The sequence below is a fragment of the Mauremys reevesii genome, linkage group 2 (genome assembly GCF_016161935.1).
Source record: "Mauremys reevesii isolate NIE-2019 linkage group 2, ASM1616193v1, whole genome shotgun sequence".
Taxonomy (NCBI): domain Eukaryota; kingdom Metazoa; phylum Chordata; order Testudines; family Geoemydidae; genus Mauremys; species Mauremys reevesii.
In genome coordinates this window covers 281321465-281345895 of record NC_052624.1, presented here as the reverse complement: position 1 = coordinate 281345895, position 24431 = coordinate 281321465, and the positions used below count along the sequence as shown (strand labels likewise).

General features: G+C 45.5%; 1 protein-coding gene across 1 annotated transcript in view; it reads right to left on the bottom strand.

Moving 5' to 3' along the window:
- Positions 1-24431, bottom strand: part of ADGRB1 (adhesion G protein-coupled receptor B1) — a 349272-nt gene that overhangs the window by 29019 nt on the left and 295822 nt on the right. Inside the window, exons 25-28 of the mRNA XM_039525203.1 lie at positions 18272-18357; positions 11862-11960; positions 1958-2129; positions 693-788 (exon numbers count right to left, since the gene is read on the bottom strand). Of these exons, the coding sequence (XP_039381137.1) occupies positions 693-788; positions 1958-2129; positions 11862-11960; positions 18272-18357 (453 nt within the window). The remainder of the gene's footprint in view (positions 1-692; positions 789-1957; positions 2130-11861; positions 11961-18271; positions 18358-24431) is intronic.

Sequence of the window (24431 nt, the reverse complement as noted above, 5' to 3'; positions counted from 1 at the left end):
GGAAGCTTAGAAATCAGAGACAAGAAAGACCTTTTAGGGACATCCAGTCCATCACAAAGGGGCCAATGCAGGATTGTTCCCTACAGCATATTCTCCTAGGGCTTTATCTAGTCCAGTTTTAAAGGACTCACGTAACAGGATGAAGTTTTTCATCTTGGCACAAAATGATCTTAAAATGAGCATCCAGAAAGGAATGTTACTGAAATGGGGAAGAAAAGTACTTTGGAGAAAGAAAGTCTCCTCAGAAAGGATGTCTTGAAAGTCATGACTACAATGTGACATGCTCTGAGCGAATAGGTATTAAACTGCTGTCTCCTACCACCATGCTGGACAGGACATGCAGCCTTCTCAGAGGTAGAAAGGCCTGGGAAATTTCTTTTATGGGAAAGCAGGTGCATGTGGGTTTTGTCATCCTTAGACCAAAAGGATCTGGCTTATCAACAAAACAGCCCCGGTGCTTGCATAGGTCTGGGCGGGAGAGGGATGGGATCCTGATTGTTATGAAGGGAACGGGAGCTATAGATGGGTGAAACTGAGGCTCACCCAAGCTCCAGCATGATCCAATCATAGATTTAAAAGAAGGAGAGTGATGACAGCTAAGTCTAAGATGTTGAAACAGAGCCCTAGTTCATTGGATTCAGGCTAAATGCACTGAGTCCCTGGGCAAGCGAGTGGGTGGCACTTTATCCTACCATTAGCTGAGCATGTCCGTTCTGAAAGGACCCCCCCGAGTCTCCGTTGCCCTCTTCTTGACGGTCCACTACTCGGCACTTCACTGCATCCTGGACCTGCCGGGGGAAACGGATTTTCACAAGACTGAGTCAGACAGAGGCACTGTTTAAAGCAAAGGATCATCCAACCCTGCTGGGGATAGATTGTAATGCACACATGGGTTTGTTTAGGGCTTACACAATGACTTCAGAGGGGCTGAGAGGACACATATCTGACACACCAACACAGCAACTCCAGGTTCCTACATGCTTATAGGATTATTACATGGGATAGCTTCCAAAGTAGTTAGTTGCTGGATTTGCCTAGCAGGAATAACCATGAATTTATTCTGTAACCCATGATATTTACAAAGGACCCTGTTGCATAAATCATGGCATAGAGATATATAATGTCAGATCAAGAGTCTATACTGTGTGCATATTATGTGTCATCGAAAGCTCACTGAAACCAATGGAAAAACTCCCAACGACCGCAATGAGAGGGTCTAAATGGATAATGAAATTAATGAAAAGACTCTGGGCTAGGCCAACCCCTGGTGTAATTCCACTTAATCTATCAGGCCCACTTAATTGAAAGGGATTATATCAAGATAACATGCATATATATAGACAAAAAGCTCCTTGTCAATGTTATTAATGACTCCCCATTTTATTGCAATGGAAAGAACTTAAGAAAAAAAAGAATGTAACTTTTCATCATTGATGGAGTTCACTGGTTTAAAGTAAAATAAAGTTTCACTGTCTATTCATAGTCAAGTTTAACTTATGGGTCCCATAAACTGGCACCATATATGCAGTGTTTGGGTTTCCAACACTGCTGGGGACTATTTCAATACAACCCCTAGAAAACAACCTTGTTTTTGTTGATATTGTCTTTAAACACGGATGAAAACTTTTCTGCGAATCCTAGGTTTTGTAGAACCTTTTTTTTTAAAACAAAACCTAAATTTTGGACCAATGATAAACTAAATGAGGCTTGTCCCCAAAACTCTGCTCCACTGTACGTTTTCAGCGTGATGTCCACCTATCCATCCATCTGTCCAGGCACTTCTGTCACACTCATCACTGTGACGTCTGTGTAGCTGAATGTCATGGCCCACAGCTCAAGGGATCAGAGGAATCCCCAGAGAGACTGCGGGAAGGCTGCAATTCCCAATCTGGCCTCTGGTAGACGAGTCACACGCAGCCCTCTGGGCTGTGCAGTAGGAATCATTGGCGGTGCCCACCTCTCGTCTCAGGATGCAATGAACCATCACAATGACAAAGCCCTCCAGGGAGTCAAAGACAGCGAAGAGGATCTGGAAGAGCGCTGACCGCCGATCCGTGATTGCCAGAACCGCAGACATCCAGGTCAGCGCCAGCAGAGGTAGGACCACGCAGGAGCTCCAAAGGGACGCCCTGTCAGGGAAGAGAAAGCAAATCTGAGTTCAGCTTCATCCCCAGCCGGTTAAACGTTGTGATAACTCGTGGGAGCCAAGTCAGCCTCCTGATCCCAAAGGGCTGCTGAAGAATTTTCCTCAGTAACAGTGGACTCATTTTGGGCGATTTGTGAGCCCCCTCAGGGACGCAGGAGGCTGCTTTGCTCATCACATTCATGCTCTGAGAGCAGGCGGCAGACACTTCGAGGGGACTATGGCTCAGTGGTGCAAGCATGCACAGAAATTCGGGGTGGGAAGGAAGGAGGCAGGCATATCATGTCCCCCTCATGCCCCTCCCACTCCGCACTGTTAATCACACCAGTGGTATTGTCCAAGAAGCGGAGAGAAGATGCGGCCACTGTATGTTGCGAGAGGGGAGTGGAACATCTATAGGAGAGGCCAGGTTGCCTTGATGGCCATCAACACTTAGCTAATGGCTACTGGTGCCTGGACTGTCACAGCACTCAGTAAATCAGTATCACTTGGGGTTTTATTTGGAGGGTTCGGGTGGCTAAGCTGACAAGGACAGATTTAAGCCTGGACGATAAGCTCCTGGAAGCACTTCTTGCCCTCCATCAAATGTTCCCCACGTACAAATAGCCAGACAACTAAAGAGGCCGCTGGCACCTGAATCCTGTTATCTGTTAACAAGGGGCTACGGGGTACAGATGGGACCTTGCTAAATAAACACCCTGGAAAACTGGAACCAGTTCTATCTGATGAACCTTAAGCTATTCTTGCAAGTGAATGTAGCGCTGGCTTGATGGCTCGTAGGATTCAAGTCATCTGTTTAGCCATGGCAGGGATACTGTACATCACAGTCATCTGGAACGTGAGCATCCCTGCACTACCCCAACCAGGAGCTCCAGGTCTGAACTGGACAGACCCCCTCTAGAAATAAGAAGGCATTTCCGTCTCCATGGACCATGCTTGACCTCTTTGCCACCAAGGGAGCCAAATCAGTGCAGACAGTGGCAATACATAGGAAATGGACTCAACTTTAATTCTAAACATTTGGGGACATCGGTGCACAGAGGAAACCATGGGACTCTATCTACAATAGAAGCGTAGCAAGAGTACACACAGAGACGGAAATAACAAGTGGACCTCAAACTTTTCTGGATAGAAAATCTTGACCTATACGTAAAGACACATAGATAGGTAACATGGCCTATTATAGGACACAGATATCATGACTCACACTTTGCAGCACTTACATGGGAACCACTGACCATTTAATGAAACATGGTCAAGTAAGTTCTAACCCAATTTACATTCACTCGTTATCCAGGCACAACGCCCAAGGACTTCCCACTGCAATGATGGTAGGTTGCAGTGATGGGTTATTTCTGTAATTAATAATTATGCATCAGCATTTCTGCACACCATTCCAGGCTTGAGTTCATGAATGTAGGAGCTACTGGTGCAATTAACCAGCAACTGAAAGAGCAGGTCAATGCCTGTGTAATTGCCCTTTCTCCACCAAGTAGAGGGTTTTGTATTACCATGTAAGGAAAGAGCCACAACATGATATGCATGCCCTATAACTGCACACAGGACATTGAGTGGAAAGTTTACGACTGACTCTTGAATGCCCAATTTTTTGCAGACATACTGTAGTTTTTCAGCATAGTCATAAACCAGGCAGGTGTTTTTATTCCCCCTCCTGCTTCCCCTCTCCCCCAAGTGGCTGAGAGCATCTAATAACAGAAACCTCTCAGAATCACCATTTGCAACATGATGCTAATAAAGCTGACTGGACAACAAGTGTTGGGAGAACAAAACTGAAGTGGCAGAAAAGCCAAATGGAAAAATGTGATTTGCCTGATGACAGGATTCCACAGGTGTATTCCATGCCAGGATCAGAATGTCCAACACGCCAGCTGTCTGGCTGGGCAAAGCAGCTCATTCAAGTTGCTCACCATACTTCTGGTGACGAGAGAGAACAAGGGGAAAGAGAGGGCACTGGACTGGGTGATATCAGACTACTCTGCCCTCTGGAGTTCCCTGGCCTATCATAGGAATGGCTACATTAAGGACATTAGCAGGAAAGCACACAACAGGCTCTGGTGAGAGCAACAGGCCTGAACCATAGCTCAGATCTGAACCACAAATCTGGCTTTGGATGAGATTCGGCAGCTTGAAACTGTCTCTGTAACAGGCTGAGTCCAAACATTAAATGCAAAAAAGTTTGGACTCAGATCCAGAGTTCAGAGTTGAGGCTAGATTAGGGCTTTGGCTCAGGCCTGTTTCTAATAGCAGTACCATGAGCCTGGTTCTGATCACATTTACACTAGCATACCTCTCCTGCCTTCAGTGGAGTTGCTTCTGATTCACACTAGTGCCAACACCAGCTCCATAAATGACTCCCGCGATGTGCATGCGTGCACACAAACTGACTCAGCGAGGAGTCAGGGCTGAAGCTGGCCTCCCAATCTCAGCCACAACGGCCCAAGACTGCAGTGGGATCACCTGAAACAATCCCTCTTCTCCCCTGGAGTCTACATCCTTTCCACGTGCGACTGTTCGCCTGTCCCTCTTAGTCAAGACATTCTGTTGGACCTCTCTCCAATTCCCACCACAAACAACCTTTAGACGTGTTACTACACAGCAGATCCAGCCTGCTTCCCCAGTCCCTGCCCCCCCACAAATGTTAACCAGAAGAATAATGATTAAAATAACAATGGGCTAGATCCACAGCTGGTGTAAATCAGTATAGCTACATTGACTTCAATGGACCTATGCCGACACACCATCTGACCCAACTTTCTGATCTTTTTCCGCTTCATCTTCCGGGGGCCTTCTCAGCAATATTCATCCCTTACAAATATTATGGAAATGCTGCTTGACATATAATGCACAATTTTTCTCCCAGGCAACAGATGGCAATGGGCTATAAATTACTCTGATTTCACTTTCATAGCTCTGCTTAGCTTTTGAAGTATTAAATGCAAAAGGGTTGTGTTGTTTTTTTTAAAACACACATCAAGGCTGGGCTTAAGGAAAAAGAAGGGGGAAAGAAAAACAGGCCTGAAAGGAGCATGCCCTTAATTCCACCTCCTGTGCATTGGCTCTGTACTGTGATTCACACATACTATATCTTTAGGACTGTCCTGTTTCTTATTAGGTGCTTTGGCATCTATGAAGCCTGCAAGGGTCTTGATATAAATCTCAGGGCCTATGCAACATCATAATACTTAGGTGCTATGTCAGCATGTCGTGACGTTGCATTGCAACATGACATGATGGTATTGCTAACTAATGGTGCTGTGGTGCAATATGGTTATATAACAGCCCTCTTTCATGGGTTGTCAGAGGGGATTAAACCCAAGACCTTAATGGCTTGAGATCGAGAAATAAGGCTTTTGGCTGGCAGCTGAGGTAGGCTTTTATCCTCTTATGTATGTATCCCATGCACTAGAGGGGACAAAGACCATATTCTCCTTGTGTGGATTACGGTGACATTATAGCTTGGGTCCTGTGCTATTGGATCATTGAACTAGGATGCTGCTTTAACGAGGCATGATCATGGTCCGACACTGCTACATGCCAGCACAGAGACATTATGTCATGGCATCATGCTGCTGCAGCACCGTATGATCCAGAGCAATGGTATCATGCCAGGATGTGCGGATGCCACAACACAGCACAATGATGTAACATGATGCTGCCATGTGACAACACGCCTCTACAATACTGTGGCCCTCACGTTTCTTCAACAGGACATATACTGAAAAGCTAGCAAACCCTAGTAGGGCTGCACATGTGGGACCATATTCGGCCTTGTCAAAAGCAGGGACATGTCATGGTCTTTAATCAGAGGATGTTCACCAACACTACACCCCTAGTAGATGCCCCGTTTCATTTTCTATTATCGACAGCTCTAAGAACTCCATTTTTGCCATGGGACAAAGATAAACTAGGAAGAATTCAGAGGAGCATGTCACAAATGACAAAAAAAGTTTGGGAAACAAAGATCTACAATGATGAAAGTTTAAGGGGGCTGGGCCTAAAGAAAAGAAGACTAAGGCAAGGAGACACAATGGTTGTCTTCAGAGATGTAACGGCATGTTACAAAGAGGACTGAGATCAATTATTCTCATTGCTTTAGGATGACAGAACAAGCATTAATGGGATAAAGATGCAGCAGGAAATAAACTTAATAACTCAAAGAGCAGCTCAGGCTATGGAAAAAGCTGCCAAGGGAGGTGCAACTGCCAAAGCTGAAGACAAGTAAGGCTGGGACCAGACACACATCCATCAGGGAAGATTTAGGGATGGTAATGTCTGTCTTGCCCTGATGCAGAGGGTAGAGATTAGCTGAGCTTAAGGAAGTCCATCCTAACCCAAATGCTTCTCTAGTTCTATGACCGTCCAGTTGTAGGAAAAGTGGTTCACAGACTACCAGCACCATGCTTCCTCCTGCTCAGCAAAAGTTGGGGACATAACCATTGCCCTAGGGGAATAAGTTATTGTCTCCGTTTTAGGGACCCTCTTGAGAGAAGTACATAAGCATCACAATCCCACTCCTCTTTCCAAGCCGCCCTCCAGCAGGATGAGTCCCCCAAGAATGCCAGAAAAGAAGCTAATGTTTGGGTTTGCAACCAACAAATTCTAATGGAACCATCAGGATATGATTGCCCATCTCCACACAATTGCTCCTGAGGGAATTGTACTTCCCTCAATAACTGGATTCTAAACCCTGTGAATGGACGATCACAAGACCTAACATCTCATGTACATGGAACAGTTTCTTCAGAGTCACTTCAGTAGATGATAAGTTAGCTATGGGATGGCTACCATTCTGAGACAGTTTATTAGCGATGGCCATCTTGACAAATCTACTCAAAATCTACAAATCAAAATATTGCACCACGAGGTCCTGCTAAGTGAGACAGGACTTTGACACCTAAATATAGAAGGGTTTTTTTTGCCAGTCTAAACAGGGGCCTGAAGTGGCAAAGAAGCATCTACACTTTGAGGGTCCATTTCAGCACTCCTTACTTGTGTTGCTTAGCATTTACCCAGGTGAGTAGTCTCATGGATGGTACTAACCAAGCATGGAAGAGGTACTCAGGGTTAGTAAGGGCCACAGAATCAGGCTCTGAAGGCACCTAGAGTTTTGTGGAAGTGACCATGAGCCAAGAAAAGACTGCAAACACTCTGAGATCAAGAAGCAGATAGCGGCATCTCTGGAGGAAAGAGAAAGGACAACCCGACATCTTGATCAATGAAAAATAGAAACGGAATCCCCGGCACCGAGACACTCTTGAAAGGACAGACTCCAAGAAAGGCCAGACAGCTAGAACAAGCTGCCTTAGGATCTCCGTGGAAGTAGTGGCCGCTAGGTAAGTGAAGGAGAGAGGCTAGGAAAACAGCAGCCATAAAGGACATGGCATGGCACAACTCATAGAATAAGTCATGCCCAAAGGTAACCTGAGACCTCACAATTCTACATCCTGTTCCTAGGGAAATCACATAAACAGGGTGATCTTCAAAGCGTGCAGACATGGAGGCCTGTTGGTTAGGACTGTTTTAATGTTTAGCTCCTCCATCCTTTTGATAGTCCAGCAAGAGCCATCCTGGAGATGGGTGTGTGCAGGGGTGGGGAGCAGTAAGGGGTGGCAGCACTTTTTAATCCTAAACAGCCACTTGCATAATGGAGGAAACTTTAAACTATAGTAGGCTTCAGCTGTGGCTTTCAAATGTCAGTGCCTAGACTTTGGCAACTAAATAAGTAGCCTGATTCTAAGTTGGGAGTGGGTAGGAAGAGACTCTCCCTTGGCGGCAGGTTATCCCTTAATTGCCTACAGGGAGGTTTCTTGCACATTTCTCTGGAGCAGCTGTGCACTGTTGGAGACAAGATACTGGACTAGATGGGCCATTGGTCTGATCTGCTCTGGCCATTCCTAAGTTCTAGACATCCCCAGCTCCCACTGAAATAAGTAGAAGACGCAGGTGTTCCTCCACAAGCAAACTGGGAAATAAGGAACTGATCCAAGGACCACTGAAATCCATGGAAAGCCTCATGTCAGCGGACTTTGAAATCTCCTGTCAAAGTTTCCAGCATAATGTAAGAACAGCCTCTCCTAAATGAACCCCCCAAATAATCATTTATTTGTTTAACAAAAGTATTGTGAGTTTTAAAAGGCATTTAAATTCCAACTATCCTGATGAGAAAACGTGCTGTAAAATTTGTTTCTCAATAGGGACACCGGCCATGGGCTGGTAAACTACTCCCGCCTGAACTGATGTCCCATGTTTCCTATTTGCCTGAGATTCACAGGGGGAGGAGGGGTGAAGGATCCTGGATGAAATCGATCCTGGAGCACCTGAAATCAATGGGAGTTTTGTCATTGACTTCCCTGAGGCCAGTATTTCAGCCCCGTCTTTGAACATGTCATATAAAGTGGCACGTTTACGGACAGGAATTCTAGCTCAGGGGTCGGCAACCTTTCAGAAGTGGTGTGCTGAGGCTTCATTTATTCACTGTAATTGAAGGTTTCGCGTGCCAGTAATACATGTTAACGTTTTTAGAAGGTCTCTTTCTATAAGTCTATAATATATAACTAAACGATTGTTGTATGTAAAGCAAATAAGGTTTTTAAAATGTTTAAGAAGCTTCATTTAAAATTAAATAAAAATGCAGAGCCCCCGAGACCAGTGGCCAGGACCCAGGCAGTGTGAGTGCTACTGAAAATCAGCTCGCGTGCCGCCTTTGGCACACGTGCCATAGGTTGCCTACCCCTGTTATAGCTAGTTAGCTATCTAATCAAAACAACAGTAACTCCAATTTTCTGCAGTGCAGCCCCCTTTTCATAGAAAACATGCAAAGAATTGGTATGGCTGAGAAGACCATCTATAGCAGTCCCACTTTCAGATCAAACCTCTTCCCAAGGTGGCAAAGGCAAAAGACTTTAGGGCAGCGTTTGCCCAGGGATTAGGGAGCAGGCAGACCGGGCACAAATCAGCTAAAGAGAAGTCCCAGTAGGAAGAAAAGCCCATTCACCAGCAAAATGATCTCCGCAGCTTCTCAAAGTGCAGCTTGGCAGGGAACAGTTTTACAGCATGGCAGTAGAGTCCACAGCTGGAAGCCAGCTTGGTAAAGGACACATCTGGCACGTTTGCCCTACACTTCATGGGTCAAAGAGGTCCAAAGTTTTCCACCTTCTCAACTGTTTCAATGTTTCCCAAGAAAAGAAATCTGGCAATGTCCAGTACCCCTGACCTTTACCCAGCTCTCACTTCCCACCTAGCCCTCCCTACCAGTGGTGTGGTTTGATTCTACCCAGTCTGGGAACGACTGGTGCTAAATGCCTATTTTTCTGCCTCCTCCTCACTCTGATGCACGGGTGTTTTCACGACCCAGCTGTCAGAAAGTACCATAAATCCCCAAAGTCAAACAAATGGAGACCCTGCTGTGTATTTTCATGCACCATCATCACAGATGCATTCTGCTCTCCAGGGGACCCTCTGGTCTGACAGGTGATGCCTGTGCCAGACAGAAACATGGAAATAACAAGGCACTGCTATTCCTTCTCTGCCTTTCTCCACCAACCACAACAGTCACTGCTATAGTCTGTGTCAGAGAGGAGCCAAGAATCCAGTCTAGATCTGCCCCATGCAATTTTCATCCAAAGGTCTCAATATCAAAGGGCAAAGCTGGCCCCAAACCTGGCATTAATGATTCGAATGCCCAGCATAATGAAATAGTGATATCAACAAGAGGCATGGTCAGCTTCTCCAGGACTCTGCCATATTAACAGCCTTGTTTGCAAGAGATTTGGAGATTTGGAGCAAAATGATAATAATGAACCGCAGAACCAAGTGGATGATGGGAGTGGGGTCAGGGCCAACAATACAAATTCTTCGTCAGGTGCTCAGATGTCCTTTATCAAAGGCAAGATCACAGCAAACAAAATCTTGCACTGAAATTTACTGATTTTGTTATTCTGTTGCCAGGAAAACAAGTCATATATACATTCTTTTACTGATACTTATCAAATCAATTAAGTAAAATGAGCAGCTCTCAGGCTCAGTAGGAGACGGTGATTTCTAACTGCCCTGTAAAGCCATTTTTTTTTAAATTTGAAAATGAATTAGATCATGTATTTTGTAAAGGAACAATGTCAAGTAGAATAGGACAATATATTCAAATTTGTTTCAAAAAAGGAGTGTGGCTTACAAAGCTTAATATGAATTATATCTTTATTCCATGAAATATATCATTTTTATCAATGATCATATTTTTGCCAGATTAAAACATTCCTCCTGAATGGTAGGAAACTGAAATGCCACGATGTGGTGCTAATTCACAGGAACTGGTATGTGAAACTCACTAGAAACACACAAGTGTCACACCCAGTGCAGTTTCATCATCCAAGCTGGTGAACAAAATAACACAGGATCAACAAGGAAAAGTAAATATGATTTTTTTTAATCCTCGCAGTTTCAAAAAATCTAAACTGTCAATAGAGTTGATCGAAATTTTTCATTCAAATTATTTTGATGAAATTTGGTCATTTTTCAAAAATGAAAATTTTCAGAAAACCTTTTTGATTTGAAATTTTTCAATTTTTCAAAGTTTTTCAACAAAAAACTTCACTTTTTTGGTTTGTTTTTTTCCATTGCAAAGTTTGATTGGTTAGTTTAGTCAAATGATGGGGACTCTTCAAAATCAAAACCATTCATTTTGGGGAAAAAAATCATTTCAAAATCGAAACGTTTCATTTTGTCAATCACAATCAAAATGAAAAACAAAAAACCCCAAAAAACCCAATGCTGAAAATAGCATTCGACAGAAACTTTCAAAAAACCAAACCCTAATCCATTCAAAAAACAGCAGAACAAAAACATCCCTGAGTTCATGACTTTTTAAATTTTCAACCAGCTCAAAACCAATTAGTATCAAAATTACGACATTTAACAATATTTTATTTTGTCACTTGACAGTGTCCCTTGAACCAAAGGCATCTAAATCCAGTTCAAACAGCTCCCTGCTTCTATAAGATTCTCTGTGCCAAAGAACATGTAGCGAACCAGGGGCTCGGTCCTTTGAGGTGATGAGCACTCTTGCATGGTCCAGTAGGACACTTAGGGTCGATTCAACAAAGACTTCAGTACATGCTGAATTTTAAGCACTGTTCCACTGAAGCGAATGGGACTGAAGCACATGTTTTAGTGCTTTGCTAAACTGGGGGCTAAGGGTTTGAGCCTGGGAAGTCCTACGGCGTGTGTTAAGCAGGAGACCAGGCTGCATGATCACAGTGGCCCCTTCTGTCTTTAACTTGTGCATCGATGAGCTATTAAAGTCAATGGGAGTGTTGCCATCAAGCATCAAGCCCCAAGTGCTATGCTGACTTTGGGGCTCAATTTTAAGCACATGAATAGTCCTATTGACGTCAGTGGGGCTAGTCACCTGCATTGCTTTAAGCACATATCAAAGTGTTTTGCTGGAGTGCTCAGCACCCGGTAGGGTCCAATCTACCCCAGGACATTTAACTCTTGCAGGCCTTGTTCCAGGGACATTGCAGGAAGCCTACACTTCTAACTTCTTATGGCCCGAGGGGATGGGAAGGCAGGAGGGTGGGTGGGACATGGGGAGAGAAAACAAACAGGGAATAAAATGAAAGAGGGAAATCAAATAAAGAAAGCGAGAAAGAAAGAAAGCGAGAAAGAAAGAAAGCAAGAAGTTGAAATTAGAGGAACTAACATGGCGTTACTGGTGGCTGTGGCCGAAACTTCAGCGGAAGAAACTACTCCACACTTGGAACATTTGAGCGTCATGCCGTAAAGAGGCACTGCCATCTGACTGCAATTAAAATCAAAAGACTGAAACAAAACAAAACACTTTGCTTGTGAACACAAACGAAGAAAGGAACAGAAAAGAAAAGGAAAAAAAAAAGGAACCAACCAGCCACACCACACCCAGTTTGAGCGAAGAGATCAAAAGACAGGAAGGAATAAAACTCTCGGCTGTGTCATTCCAGATGCATGGAGTCAAGTCAAGAGCTGTGCTGGTGCCACGGGAGTGGGTGGAACCGTGTTGGGAAAGGTTCCGCCGGGCTCAGGGCGACCCTCTGGTGCCTCCATTGGTGGTAACCTTTTACTGCATGTTTTTGTTACCCTCCCAGGCCTGCTTGCATGTTTTTGATCATGAGCATATTTTCTCTCCCCGTCTGTCCTTTCTCTGTGGCTGCAGCGTGTTGCACTTGAAAGGCAAGAAGTAGGGCTGGTGGGACCAGCACTGTGTTGGCTAATTTTGTTTGATGAAGCAGAGTGAGGTGTAGACGACATGCTTTTTCCACTGTCCCTTCTGCGCTAGCTCAGCCAGCAGGCAAAATACCTTCCTAGCAGCAGACGGTGACAGGAAAGAAAGAAATCATTAGTGACTCGGGGCCAGATTTATAAAGGTATGTAGGATGCCTATCAATGGTGCCTAGGCACTTCTGAAAATTCCACTAGGCACCTATCTGCATTTTTAGATACCTAAATACCTTTAAAAATCTGGCCCTTAGTCCCTGATTCAGCAAAGCAAAGAAGGCCATGGTTACGGTTAAGCACATGCTTAAATCCTATTGACTTCAACGGGTCTTAAGCATGTACTTCCCATTAAGCATGTGTTTAAATGCTTTGCTGAACAGAGATCGGATTACTGATGTGCGTAAGGTTAAGCATGGATTTAAGAACGTTGCTGATTCAGGGCCTTAATCCTTCCATAAAGGGAGCTGGAACTGCAGGTCCCACCAGGTTGTTTCCTTGTCTCCGGCAAGGATCCTCTTTTAGGAGTCAACAACGCTTAACTCTGGGCCTTGCTCATAAAGGGTATGTCTGCACAGAAGCCGGGCGGTGTAATTCCCAGCAAGGGTAGGGCTCACATCGAGCTAGTGCACTAAAAAAAGCCGTGGGGCCATGGTAGCCTGGGGCGGCTAGCCTGAGCCACCGGGCCAGGCTGCAATTTTGAGTGTGCCAGCTCAGTGAGAGCTAGTGCGTGGACTTCTACCCAAGCTGGGCAGTACACCTCCCAGCTGCTGTGCCGACATCCCATACGGTGTAGGCAATCATACATCCCCGCTGCTCTGTCCATGTATCCAGAGAGGGATCACTCTGTTTTCGCAATGGCACTAGCCACAGACAGGTATTTGAGGGCCCACACACAGGTTTTGGGCACCACATTTGGATTTAATAAAGCCAATAAAATAGCTGAACAGCAGAGAGAGTGTTATCTCACTGGCAAGAGACAGCATGATATTCACCCGCAATGGGTGTGCATTGCACCATTGGTGAGAGGCAGTTAGTTAATGCCAAATGCAAAGCGTTTGCAAACCCACTTTGCCTTGAAGGTGGACTAGACAAATGTCTTTCCTTAGCTTTTCTAACTATGTATTCAGTCTAAAATACAAGAAAGCATGTCACTGTGAAAACCAGCTTAGTATTTATGATGTGTCCAATGGGCTTATTACTTAAAAGGCTACTGGACAGTTTTTAATGAGCTGGTATAACATAAGCCATTACTTCCATCAGAAATAATGACTTGTAGCTAAGGTATCTCACAGCTATCACAGCCTTGAGACAGAGAGAAAATTAGCCACTGGCTCCATTGGATGTGGGTGTATAAATATATGCACGTCTTCTAGAAAGTGTGCTCCAAACTCATGGATAGTGTAAATCCAGTGAAATCAACAGAGTCACCCCAGGCATATATTTGGCACCGTGTGTGCCTTGCTGAGACACATCCACTGAATGACCCTTGAAAAGGTGCTTTCTCCCCAGATTTCCATTGTGGGCCACAAGGAACAGGGAACTGTAAGGAGCAAAAAATGGGATCTAACAAGGCATTTGATGGGAACCTCTGCTAGGAAGTAAGTGACAACACATCAGCTAGAGGTGGAAAGAGGTTTGCTGTCATGTGGGCACACACAGCTGGGGCAAGTAAACACAGATATAGGTGGTTCATATTCTGGTGTGTGTTTTGTTGGGGGGAGGGCTGATGTGTAGTCCACATGTGACTATTTTTGGGGGAGGGGAGTATGTGCAGTACAGCAAAGGAAATAATCATAGCAAATAGCGTATTCAGTGAATTTAGCTTCTTTTTCTGCTTGCTAAAAGACCACAAGCAGATCACAATCTCTTCCAAAGTATTCATGAGGGCCTGGATTGTGATACATTTATTGACTAGCACCGGAAGCCGTGAGTAGCTTGACTGATTTCAGTGCCACAACTTGTGGGGGAAAGTACTACGCGGTGTACAGGGATTAGAATCTGACCCCATTTTAATTTATTTGACTTCTTTACAATTGTTTTACTCGATACACTGGCAGCAGATATTCACAATTCAAGCTGTGTGGTGCCTGGACACAGGCCCATGCCTCAGTAAAACCCAAATGCTGAATGTCTGCAGCAAGTGAACGCAAAAGGGATAAGACTGGGCCATAGGGAACTGATTGACAATGTGGAGTGAGTATTCACTGAAAACGTGATATACTCTTTCCCCCAGCTCTAGTGCACAGTTGTTGATGTACATGTGAAGGCTGATGGTGTGTGTTGATCTAGCTAGCTATATATCTGCACTCATCATTGGGTTACAAGGCTCCGATCCTCAAAGGTACACAGGTGCCTAACCCTCATTGAAATCACGGAAATCAGAGCGAGTTAGGTGCTTAAATATCTTTGTAGATCTTGGCCTAAGCACCAGCATGTACGGTATGCGTGTGAGGTCATTATTATTAGAAAGTCAACATTTGCCAAGAATATTGACATGATAATCACAGTTATTCCTGTTCTAAGTATAGGGGAAAAAACCTGTTGTATCTCAGATATCACTGTATGGTGACTGTTGACTTGTTAATGAGAACTACTGTAGGTTAGGGATTGTTTTGTGCTTATTATAGTGTCACAGAGCTTTCTCTCCTACAGCGAACCATACTTCTTGCCTCTGCTACAAGAGAAACAGAAGACACTGGTTAGACCAGTTCCCCTCCAGTGCCCAAACCCAAAGATCTCCAATGCAGTTACTTGTCTTGATGGTCTCTAGAATTACCTTCCAACATGGCTCCCAAGCCCACACTGTAAGCGGCTGGCTAGATGTGACACAGTTCCCTGAGGCATTTCAGGGTTCTCAATGGGTGTGTTTCAAAAGGAGAATGAAATTGGCAAAATCATTAAACACAGAGAACGTTTAAAATCATTGCACGCACACACGCACACACGGAAACGAAAGAGGATAAAAGAAGAGAAAGGGGGGCAACAACAAAGAACATCAGAAATAAAAGGGTTTTTTTCTTTGTCAGTTTTGTTTTCAAAGTGTAACATTCAGTATGATCAATAACCAGCTGGCATCTTTTAAATAAGGACTTTGGGGTGGTTTTGCTCAGAGACAGAGCGAGCACACAAGCCAATACCTCTCTCCTCTGCTAATCCAATCAATGACTTATCTGAACATTCACTTTCAATTGCAATTATCTGGCTACAGACTCTTGTTCGGGGTTAAAGTATTTTCTCTAGTTCTCTCTTTGTAGAGGAGGCAACAGAGCCCCCTCTTTTAGCAGCAGCAGTGTGCGGCAGTGCACTGAAGGTTGCTCCCCAGGTCCCTCTTTTCCCCCCCAGCAATAAGGGATGGTGCACTTGCATTCTTTCCCTCTGTTATACAGGCGTAAAGCCACCAATGTCAACAATTTGCCCTGGTGCGAGAGAAGAATCCGGGGCCTGATCCTCAGCTGTTACATATCAGCCTAGCTCTGAATAACAATATTTTTAAATAAACACACTGACTCCCCAGCCGAAGGAATTATCCTGCAGCAGACAGGGTGACTGGAGGTTTTAACATCCCTGCTCTTTGCCTCTCTTCTCCGCCACCTCTCTTCCCAAAGTAAAGCCAGAAAAATAGGGGCTTATGCAAATAACCAACAGGGCTGTCTAACTGGAAAGATTGTCCTTGCAGGCAGGTTGCCAGAGAACGTCTCACCTCATTTCACCGATGACCTATTCCATTTGGGAGCCTCAATAGCTTGAATCAAAAAGTCAATTTTTTTTAAATCCTCTTATTTCTTAGTGAGGATTAGAAGCCCTCTATTGCACCCGTGTGAGTCAGGCGTAACGCCATTAGCCACTGACTTCAGCCGAGTTACAAGAGTTGAATCTGTATTCTCCCTGTATATTTCACACTGCAATGCCACTGGCATTTTAAGGCATCTTCAGGCCCAAGAATCCTGTAAAATCCTTTGATTTAGAAGGGAACTAACTGCACGGTGAATCGATGGTAAAGACCATGGAACTTGGCAGCAATTCCACTGAATTAGCACTTGGTGATCATGGCACCTGGTACCTGCTTACTGGTATAAAATGGATGTCGAGCTGATGGTTTGGAGAGAAAAGGTGGGTGAGGTAATATCTTTTATTGGCCAAACTTCTGTTGGGGAGAGAGAGAGAGACCTAAGAAGAGCGCTGTGTGGCCCGAAAACGTCTCTCTCTCATTAACAGAAGTTGGGCAAATAAAATATATTCCCTCACTCACCTTGTCTCTCTAATATCCTGGGACTGACACGGCTACAGCAACACTGCTAAGCTGATGGTTTAACAGCCTACGGACAGCAGCACCTCTTTCCCCATATTGTTCTGTGTCTCTGAGTTCTGGAGAATGGGGGCGGAGTGCGCCTGGCGAGATCACACTTCATGGCCCATGGAATTCCTGGCCTCTCTGGTCTTCTGTACTACAACCAGGAGAAAAAGTCAAGACCCTTGACTCTTACAATGGTGCCTAATCCACTAGATCCCAATGGATCCCAGGCAATGCCCATCATTTAGGAGTATCCCCCTCTACAATAGATATGTTAATGTGGCATCTACTTAATTTCCCAGGGCTGCAGGTATAGATCTATCTTGTACCTTTCCCACCCACCCCTTGTGAATCCAGTTGTCTCCTCTCTCAAGTATTTACAATTGCCTCATCACTGTGGTATTTAGGCACCATCACGCTCGGCCCCCGGCAGCAAGTGACATTTTCAAAACTACAATGGTACTTCGGATGGTAAATCAGAGTCCACCAGCTGATAGCAATGTACGAAGGGAGGCGGGTGATTGTGCTCCTCTCTGGAATTACTGGAGCGACAGGGAGCGGACAGTCTGTACATGAAATGGCACAGGTAGGGCTGCAGGGTTTGATGTGTTTACGTTATCAGAGGTGCTGCGCTGCACTGCCTTACTTCTGACCTCGTTTTAAACAGACCCCTGGAGACGATGGGCCATTTTCTGGCCCCTTCCTCGAAGTCTGAGAGGTAGCATAGGCTGCAAGTCTGGCCCGGATGCTGCCTTGGGTGTGTGAACTAACTCATCACAAGGCAAAAAATGGCCCACCTGAAACCAGTGGGAAAAATCCATTTGTCTTCAGTGGACTCAGGGCTTGGTTCTAAGCCAGCCAAGCGCTGGCATGGTATTTAGGGCTCTGTCTGGCTGCCCACAGCGATACCCCCGGAAATCAAGTGAGCAAGGGCTGTGGGATCTGGCTCACAAAGAAATCGAGATGCGTTTCAAAAGAAAACCAGGGAGAACTGCAATGTAAACAGACTCTGGGATACCAGAAAGGCCTGGAAGACGAGTCTCACTCTATCGTTCTCTCTCTCCATCATGGCATCTGCCCAGCCCTACACATATATGCACTCAGAAAGCCAGCAGGGCCCATTTCTGTGAGGCCCTGAGCACCCTCATTTTGGCAGGCAGTGAGGGAGCTCAGCACTCTACAGGATGCATCTTCCTTGCCTTTATTCTCTCTGCACCTCTCCCCAGCTTGCACCATGCTCCACACACTCACGTCCTTCTAGCCAGCTGTTGTCGCAGGGAGTTAGCACTAAGCAAGGCTTTTCCTAATCTTTGCTGGGATACATCAGCCGGGGCTGATGCCATCTGAACATCTGACCCCCGTGCATGCTAACACAATGCTGCGTCTCATCTTTTGTCTCCCCTGCACCCAGAGGCACAGCAAAAAGTTATGTTTCTGTTGCTGTTGTTTTAAATCAGTCTTTTTCTGCATGTTTTTTTTCCCCCATCTGTCTTTCTGCTCTCTGTCTGGTTATTGATCATGACATTTTTTATTTTCATTCTTTGCTTAGATGTAGTGATAAGGCATACCCTGCCCGTTCCTTCAGTTTCTTATCTGTTATCCCATCTTTGGATACAAGTTTGTTAAAAACCAGAATGCCAATAACCATGTTCACCTGTTGGAAGAAAAACAACAGACAGGTTTGTTGTTAAACGGCTCAGGATGGACTCAATAACACAAAAACGTTCGGTAAGGTTGGCACGTGAACATCTACTCCAGCTGACCAGTAGTCATCCCTTCTCTCGCCACCCCACCACAGCCCCCCGAATGCAGGCCAGTGGGTTTAGCAACACCCAGTGTAGCTGCTAGCAGATCTGAGAGGTCATTGTGACTCAGGACAAGACTGCAACGCAGTCACATCGTAGCACAAGCATTTGAAGCCTGATGGGCTTTGGGCGATGAACGCTCGGAGTCTAGAAAGGAAAACACAGGCAGCACAACCAAATGATCAGGGCCGCTCTAGGGAATACATAAAGAAAAAGGCAAATGGGAGAGGAGACAGGGGCTGGGTTTCAAATGCTTTTCAGCATCTCTGACATGAGCTAAAGGAGCTGCTGCAGCCATGGCAAGGTGAGACCAGGCAGTGCTGAGAGTCTGCCATTCTCACCGCCCTGTGGACAGCCCCGGTTCTGCTCAGACGCACTCCAAGATGTGGTGAAAGCAGCCACATTCAGGGCAAGTGAGCATGTCAATGATATAGCTACCTTAGCCTTGTCTTGGCTTTGGGGGACGATGCAGTCGCCAAGGGTGGAGCCTGTGCTAGCCATCTGTTTCCAAGAGGTGTTAGAGCAGTGGTGCTCAACCTTCAGCCCAATCAGCACAGAGCTGCAGCTCATGTGACATCCTCAGGGCCATACAGGTAGTATTGCATGAGGCCCACAATGGTAAATAGGTTGAGAACCACTGTGTTAGAGGATGAGCCCTGCCTTGAGTGCAGGGAACTCGACTAGATGACCTATTGAGGTCTCTTCCAGTCCTACACATCTGTGAGAGGGAACCACATGGTCACTTGGCATGATTGGTCAGGCTCAGAACAGAACTCTGCTGACCATACTCATAGCTGTGTATATACAGCATGGAGATGCATGTGTTTCCACTTCTATAGAACCTTTTCTCTGGAGAGCTCAGACCACTTATAAAAGCATGTATTAATATGTGTGCTGATCAGATGTATGGGGAAACCATGACTGAAGCAACAAGGACCTCCTGGAGTTCAGATCTCACAAGGTGAAGCCAACTCCCTTAGTGGTCCTGAATCATAGAATCTCAGGGTTGGAAGGGACCTCAGGAGGTATCTAGTCCAACTCCCTGCTCAAAGCAGGACCAATCCCCAACTCCCAATGCACAGCAGGACTCACTGCTGCAAGCTGCATTTCTGCAAACGCCACTGGGCTTTCAGCATGTGCTACGGAGATGTGAATGTGCCATCGTCACACAGGTATCACTCAGGTCACAAGAAAATGCATTAAGGGGACAGGAAAGGAGGCCACAACCATGGTGGAAAAATGACACCATCCAGGTTTTGTTGCCATGGTGTCCTAATACTATTCTGCTCAGGTTAGAAATCCTACATGTGGGGCTTTTCAGGAATGTAGGGCCAAGCCCAGAGATGTGCAAGGGGGGCTAGTTACACATTGGCATGTAAGTGGGAGTCTAAGTGATTAAGTCTAGTGGCATCTGAGGGGACATCTACACTGCAGTCGGCAGGTGTGAGTGCAGCTCCCTTGAATAACAACAGCAGTGAGGTCGGGGCAGCTTCTTGTGTAGGTACTGAGCCCTGGGCTGCAATCGCACCTCCTGACTGCAATGGAGCCATACCCTGAACGCATGTCTAGAGGCAGGCTATGCTTGTGGCCACAACACATTGCAGGGCAGCAAGATGTACGTCACGCTGCCTAACCTGCCCTACAGTCTCCTTCAGACTGTCTGAGATTTCGAATCACCTCTGCATTTGACCCACTGGCTTCAGCAGGAGCAAGAAGCAGCTCACTGATGGGGCCTCACCGCTGGGAATGAACCAAGAAGCTCCAAGGGGCGGCTGATCCTGCAAAGTCCCACCCTCCTACTCTAGCCAACGGAATTGCTCAGCACCAGGCAGTCTCCAGCTCTGGGTTATTTCCTAGAGACCCTGCTAGAGACACAGAAGGCCCAAATGAGGCATTTGGTGCTTTCTAGGGTAAACAATATAGGGTCATTCAAAAACAGTCCTAAAAGCCGGTCATCTCAGAGCAGCTTCCACCCAAAGGCACCAAAATCCACAGGCTAAAAGAAAGTCCTGGAGGGTTTTCAGTGAAAAGGAGTAGAAGGTAGAAAAGTCTGTGTGGCCTGAATCCACTTGCCTAAATCCATTAATTTGAAAAGAAAAGAGAGGCCTGTTTTCATTGATTGCCAGCTGTTCCAATAGCACCATCCAATGATGTGAACTAACAGTCCATTAAATAAAAGCCTGCTTTGGTTACTCGGGCAAGCAGTCCCATTCATGCCAGCTGGTCTGCTTGTGTCAGTACAGAAGGCAGAATTTGGACTGGTAGGACCTGATTCTCTCCTGCCTGGAGCCTTGCACGTAAATGACACAGGCAACCTTGTCCTTGCGTTCTGCCCTGGCAACAGTCGCGCGGCACTGGTGTAAATGACAGCACCGGGGGCAGGGAAGAGGAGAACAAGGCATTACTTTTTCTGAGTTAGAAAACTACCAAAAAGTCTAGAAAAAGTCAACCTGAGGTGAGTTAGCTGCAGTCCAAGAACCTAAACCACACCGGGACTGTGCTACCAAATGTTGCTAAGAATGGGCAATGACATTTGGGCCTGGTTCTCGTTTGGCAATTATCCACCATGAGCTAGTTTAAACGACGGAGGAAGCCCAAGCCCTGGTGCAGCAAACAGGGACCAGTCAATATAAGAATGTGGGTGCACCGCAGTCTGATCTCTTTTGTTATCGGTTATTTACTTTTCCTCCCCTTGAGGAAACTGCTGTTGGGGTTAGGATCAGCTGCTGGGTCACTGGATTCTGTTCCACAGGTATTAATAAAATCCAAAACCACCGGGTGTGATTGGCTCTGAGAAAACACTGAGGAGGCGGAGGGACTCTGAGCAGTACAGCCAAAGATATGTGCAGGGAATCGATCAGTGGTTGATCACAGCACTGTGGGGGTGGTCTGCTTGGTGTACCTACTTGGTCTACTAGTGTGTGTCCCTAGCATGCCAATAGGTGTGAATTGCCTGGTACACTTAAGAGTGTTACAAGTGTGTTCTGCCTGAAACACAGCTGATATATTCAGAGCTTTATCCCTGCTGGCAGTTGGTAAACACAGCAGCTGTGTAACAGCTACGCTTCACCTGGAAGTCGATGGAATTTTTAGCTGCAACCCAAAGGCTCATCTGTAATCTCATGGTAAACCATTTCTTATCATTCATCTCCAGAAACATCCATGTTATGTAGTGTAACTCAGTAATTGAATCAATACAAGATATTTCAGCAAATAAAAATCATAACCGTGTTTCTTTGCAAGCACGCATCGGAGTATGGCAGTGGCCCGCTTACAAAGACATCCACTCTTAATTACATGCCTCATAACTCCCCCTCCTTATCTCTGGGATGATATCTAGAAATGAATAAGCAAGTCTGAGATCCAGCCATTAAGATAACTAGAGGAAAGAAGCTGATGATTATTCTTTGTCTCATGTTAGCCAAGCCCTGAGTGTCTCCATGCAGAAATCTGCTACCACAAACCACACTTCCACGCAAGGAAGTATCATCCTGGAGTTCACCTCAGATCAGGTGAGTGAAACCGACTAACATACTGGGAGCTTGGCAGGATTTTAGGCTTAGGGTCATATCACGCCTTTGTTCTTCCATTGCTGATGTCAATGAGAGGTGCACATGCTGCTGGAGATGACCCTAAGAATAGCAGTGTCTATAAAGATATTTCCAAGCCCGAACATAGAGTTTGATCAAAGGAAGAAGGACAAAGGAGGGAAGGTCTTGTGGTCAAAGCACAGATCTGTGACTCAGGTGACTGTGGTTAAACTCCTGGTTTGGCTACAGACTTCCTGTGTGACCCTGAGCAAGTCACTTACTCGCTCTGAGCCTCAGTTTCCCATTTATAAAAGAGGGAGAATACTGCTTCCTCTTTCTTCCACCCTTTGTCTGTCTATTTAGACTGTAAGTTCTTTGAGGCAGAGACTGTCTCTCACGGTGAGATGAATGTACAGCACAATGGTTGGGGCTTCTTGGTGCTACTTTAACACCAATAGTGATAATCGGTATGTCTACATGGGGATAAAGAACCCACGGCTGGCCCAGGTCAGCTGACGAGCTCATGGGGCTTGGGCTCTGGGCTGAAAAATAGCTGTGTAGAAGTTCAGGCTTGGGTTGAAACCCGAAATCGAGGATCCAGCCTGAGCCCAGCTGTCTACACAGCAATTTTTAGCCGCCCTGCCCAAGCCTCATGAGCACCAGTCAACTGACTTGGGTCATTTCTCTCTCTGTGTAGACATACCCAAATAGAGAAACCACCTTGCGGGGCTGGAAAAGAATAAACAAGGAGAAAGGGAATGTGAAATAATGGAAGATCTATACAGCCCGAGAGCAGCCTGGAGTAATGGTGATAACTGTATTGTGAGCTCTCATGAGCCTTGTAATATTTAGTGCTGTTCTTAAAGCCTCATCCCATGGAGTCATGTGATCACATGAGAACAGCAGCTTTGACTTGCAAGAAAGTAAATTTCTAGCTGTCATGACCGCAGGGAAAAAGACTGAAACCGTGAACCCTAAAGGCTCAAAAACTCCAAGGCAAATAAAAAGAACCCGACTTCTTGTTTCTACAAGACACTCTCATGATTTCTGAATGCTTAGGGTTGGCAGTGCTGAGATAAACCAAACAGGGGTTTCTGTACATCATATGGACAGTGAAGAGGCTGAATTTACAGGCCTGGCTCTTTAAAATTCCTGCCGCCCAGCAGAGAGAATGCATTGAATGCACTGAGTTCAAGATGACACTCCCTTTCTGGAGGCCAATAAGGACAGGGCTGCAGGTGGTTGGAAAGGGAGAATAATAAAAGAGATGGACAGGGAAGAAGTACCATGCTTCTGTTTTCAAGTCAAAGAGAATCCCATTCTAAGAAAAACTGGAGGATTAAGTTCCCTTCCTTCCTAGTGTCTTGTTCATCAACACAGCAAAAGCAAAATGGCTGGAGGAGTGACGATGACTCCAGTTTCTCTGGACATTCCCAAACGTCACTTCCTACCCACCACAGATGTGTATCGGTGTTTAACTTCTCTTGGCCACCAAACCATATGGAAAATATGGTACGTGGGCAAGTGATTGGCTAATCTGAAAGCACTTCTTCTTCTTCCCTGTATCCCATCAACTGGCATCAGGTCACTGTGCAAGCATCTGCCATCTTCATCTGCCCATGGGTCATTAAGGTCCACCTGCTTGCCATCTTCTTTGATGGAATCATCCATGGCTTCCTCAGCTTTCCTTGGGGCTTCTTTCCTGCCACCCACTCCTACCGCGCTATCTTCACCAGGTCCCCTTCATTCATCCTTGGCATGTCTCCAAATCAGTAAAGTCACTGCACTGATACTGTATCATACTATTATTAATTAGGACTGACTATAAGAATAATTTGCTCTATAATAAAAATGACCTCATCTGCAACATTAGTAAGTAAAACCCAACTGATCCTGTAACCAGTGAGGTATATTGTGCTGGCTAATGTGTATATCGGTATACCACTGCCCTCTACTGTATGTAATCTGAACTGCTTGACTGTGTGCCATAGGCCCTATACTGCTAGCAACTAAAAGAGAGTCAAATTTCCTTTTGCCTAGCTGTTAGAAGCCTGTTCTAGAGCAGGATACCCTGAGTTCTATCTCCTCCATCATTATGAAATTGCATAGGGCCAGGGCATGATGCACAGTGAAGTCCTAGCAGGCCACAGCTATGTCATATTTACTCCTGTCTATGTGGGATTGTCATGTAGGCACATGCAGTGAAAAAAAGCGAAAGCTTGATTTGGAAAGGAACATCAAACATTGCTAAAATCCCCATCTCCCAGAGATTCTCCAGCACCCACAGGGTCTTTGCAGACCCTTTGCCTGAAAGCAGGCAAAGTAACTGGAAAGTAACCACAGATTCTTTATGAGCATGGTTTAATTTAGTTTAATGTATCAGTGGCTCCTTT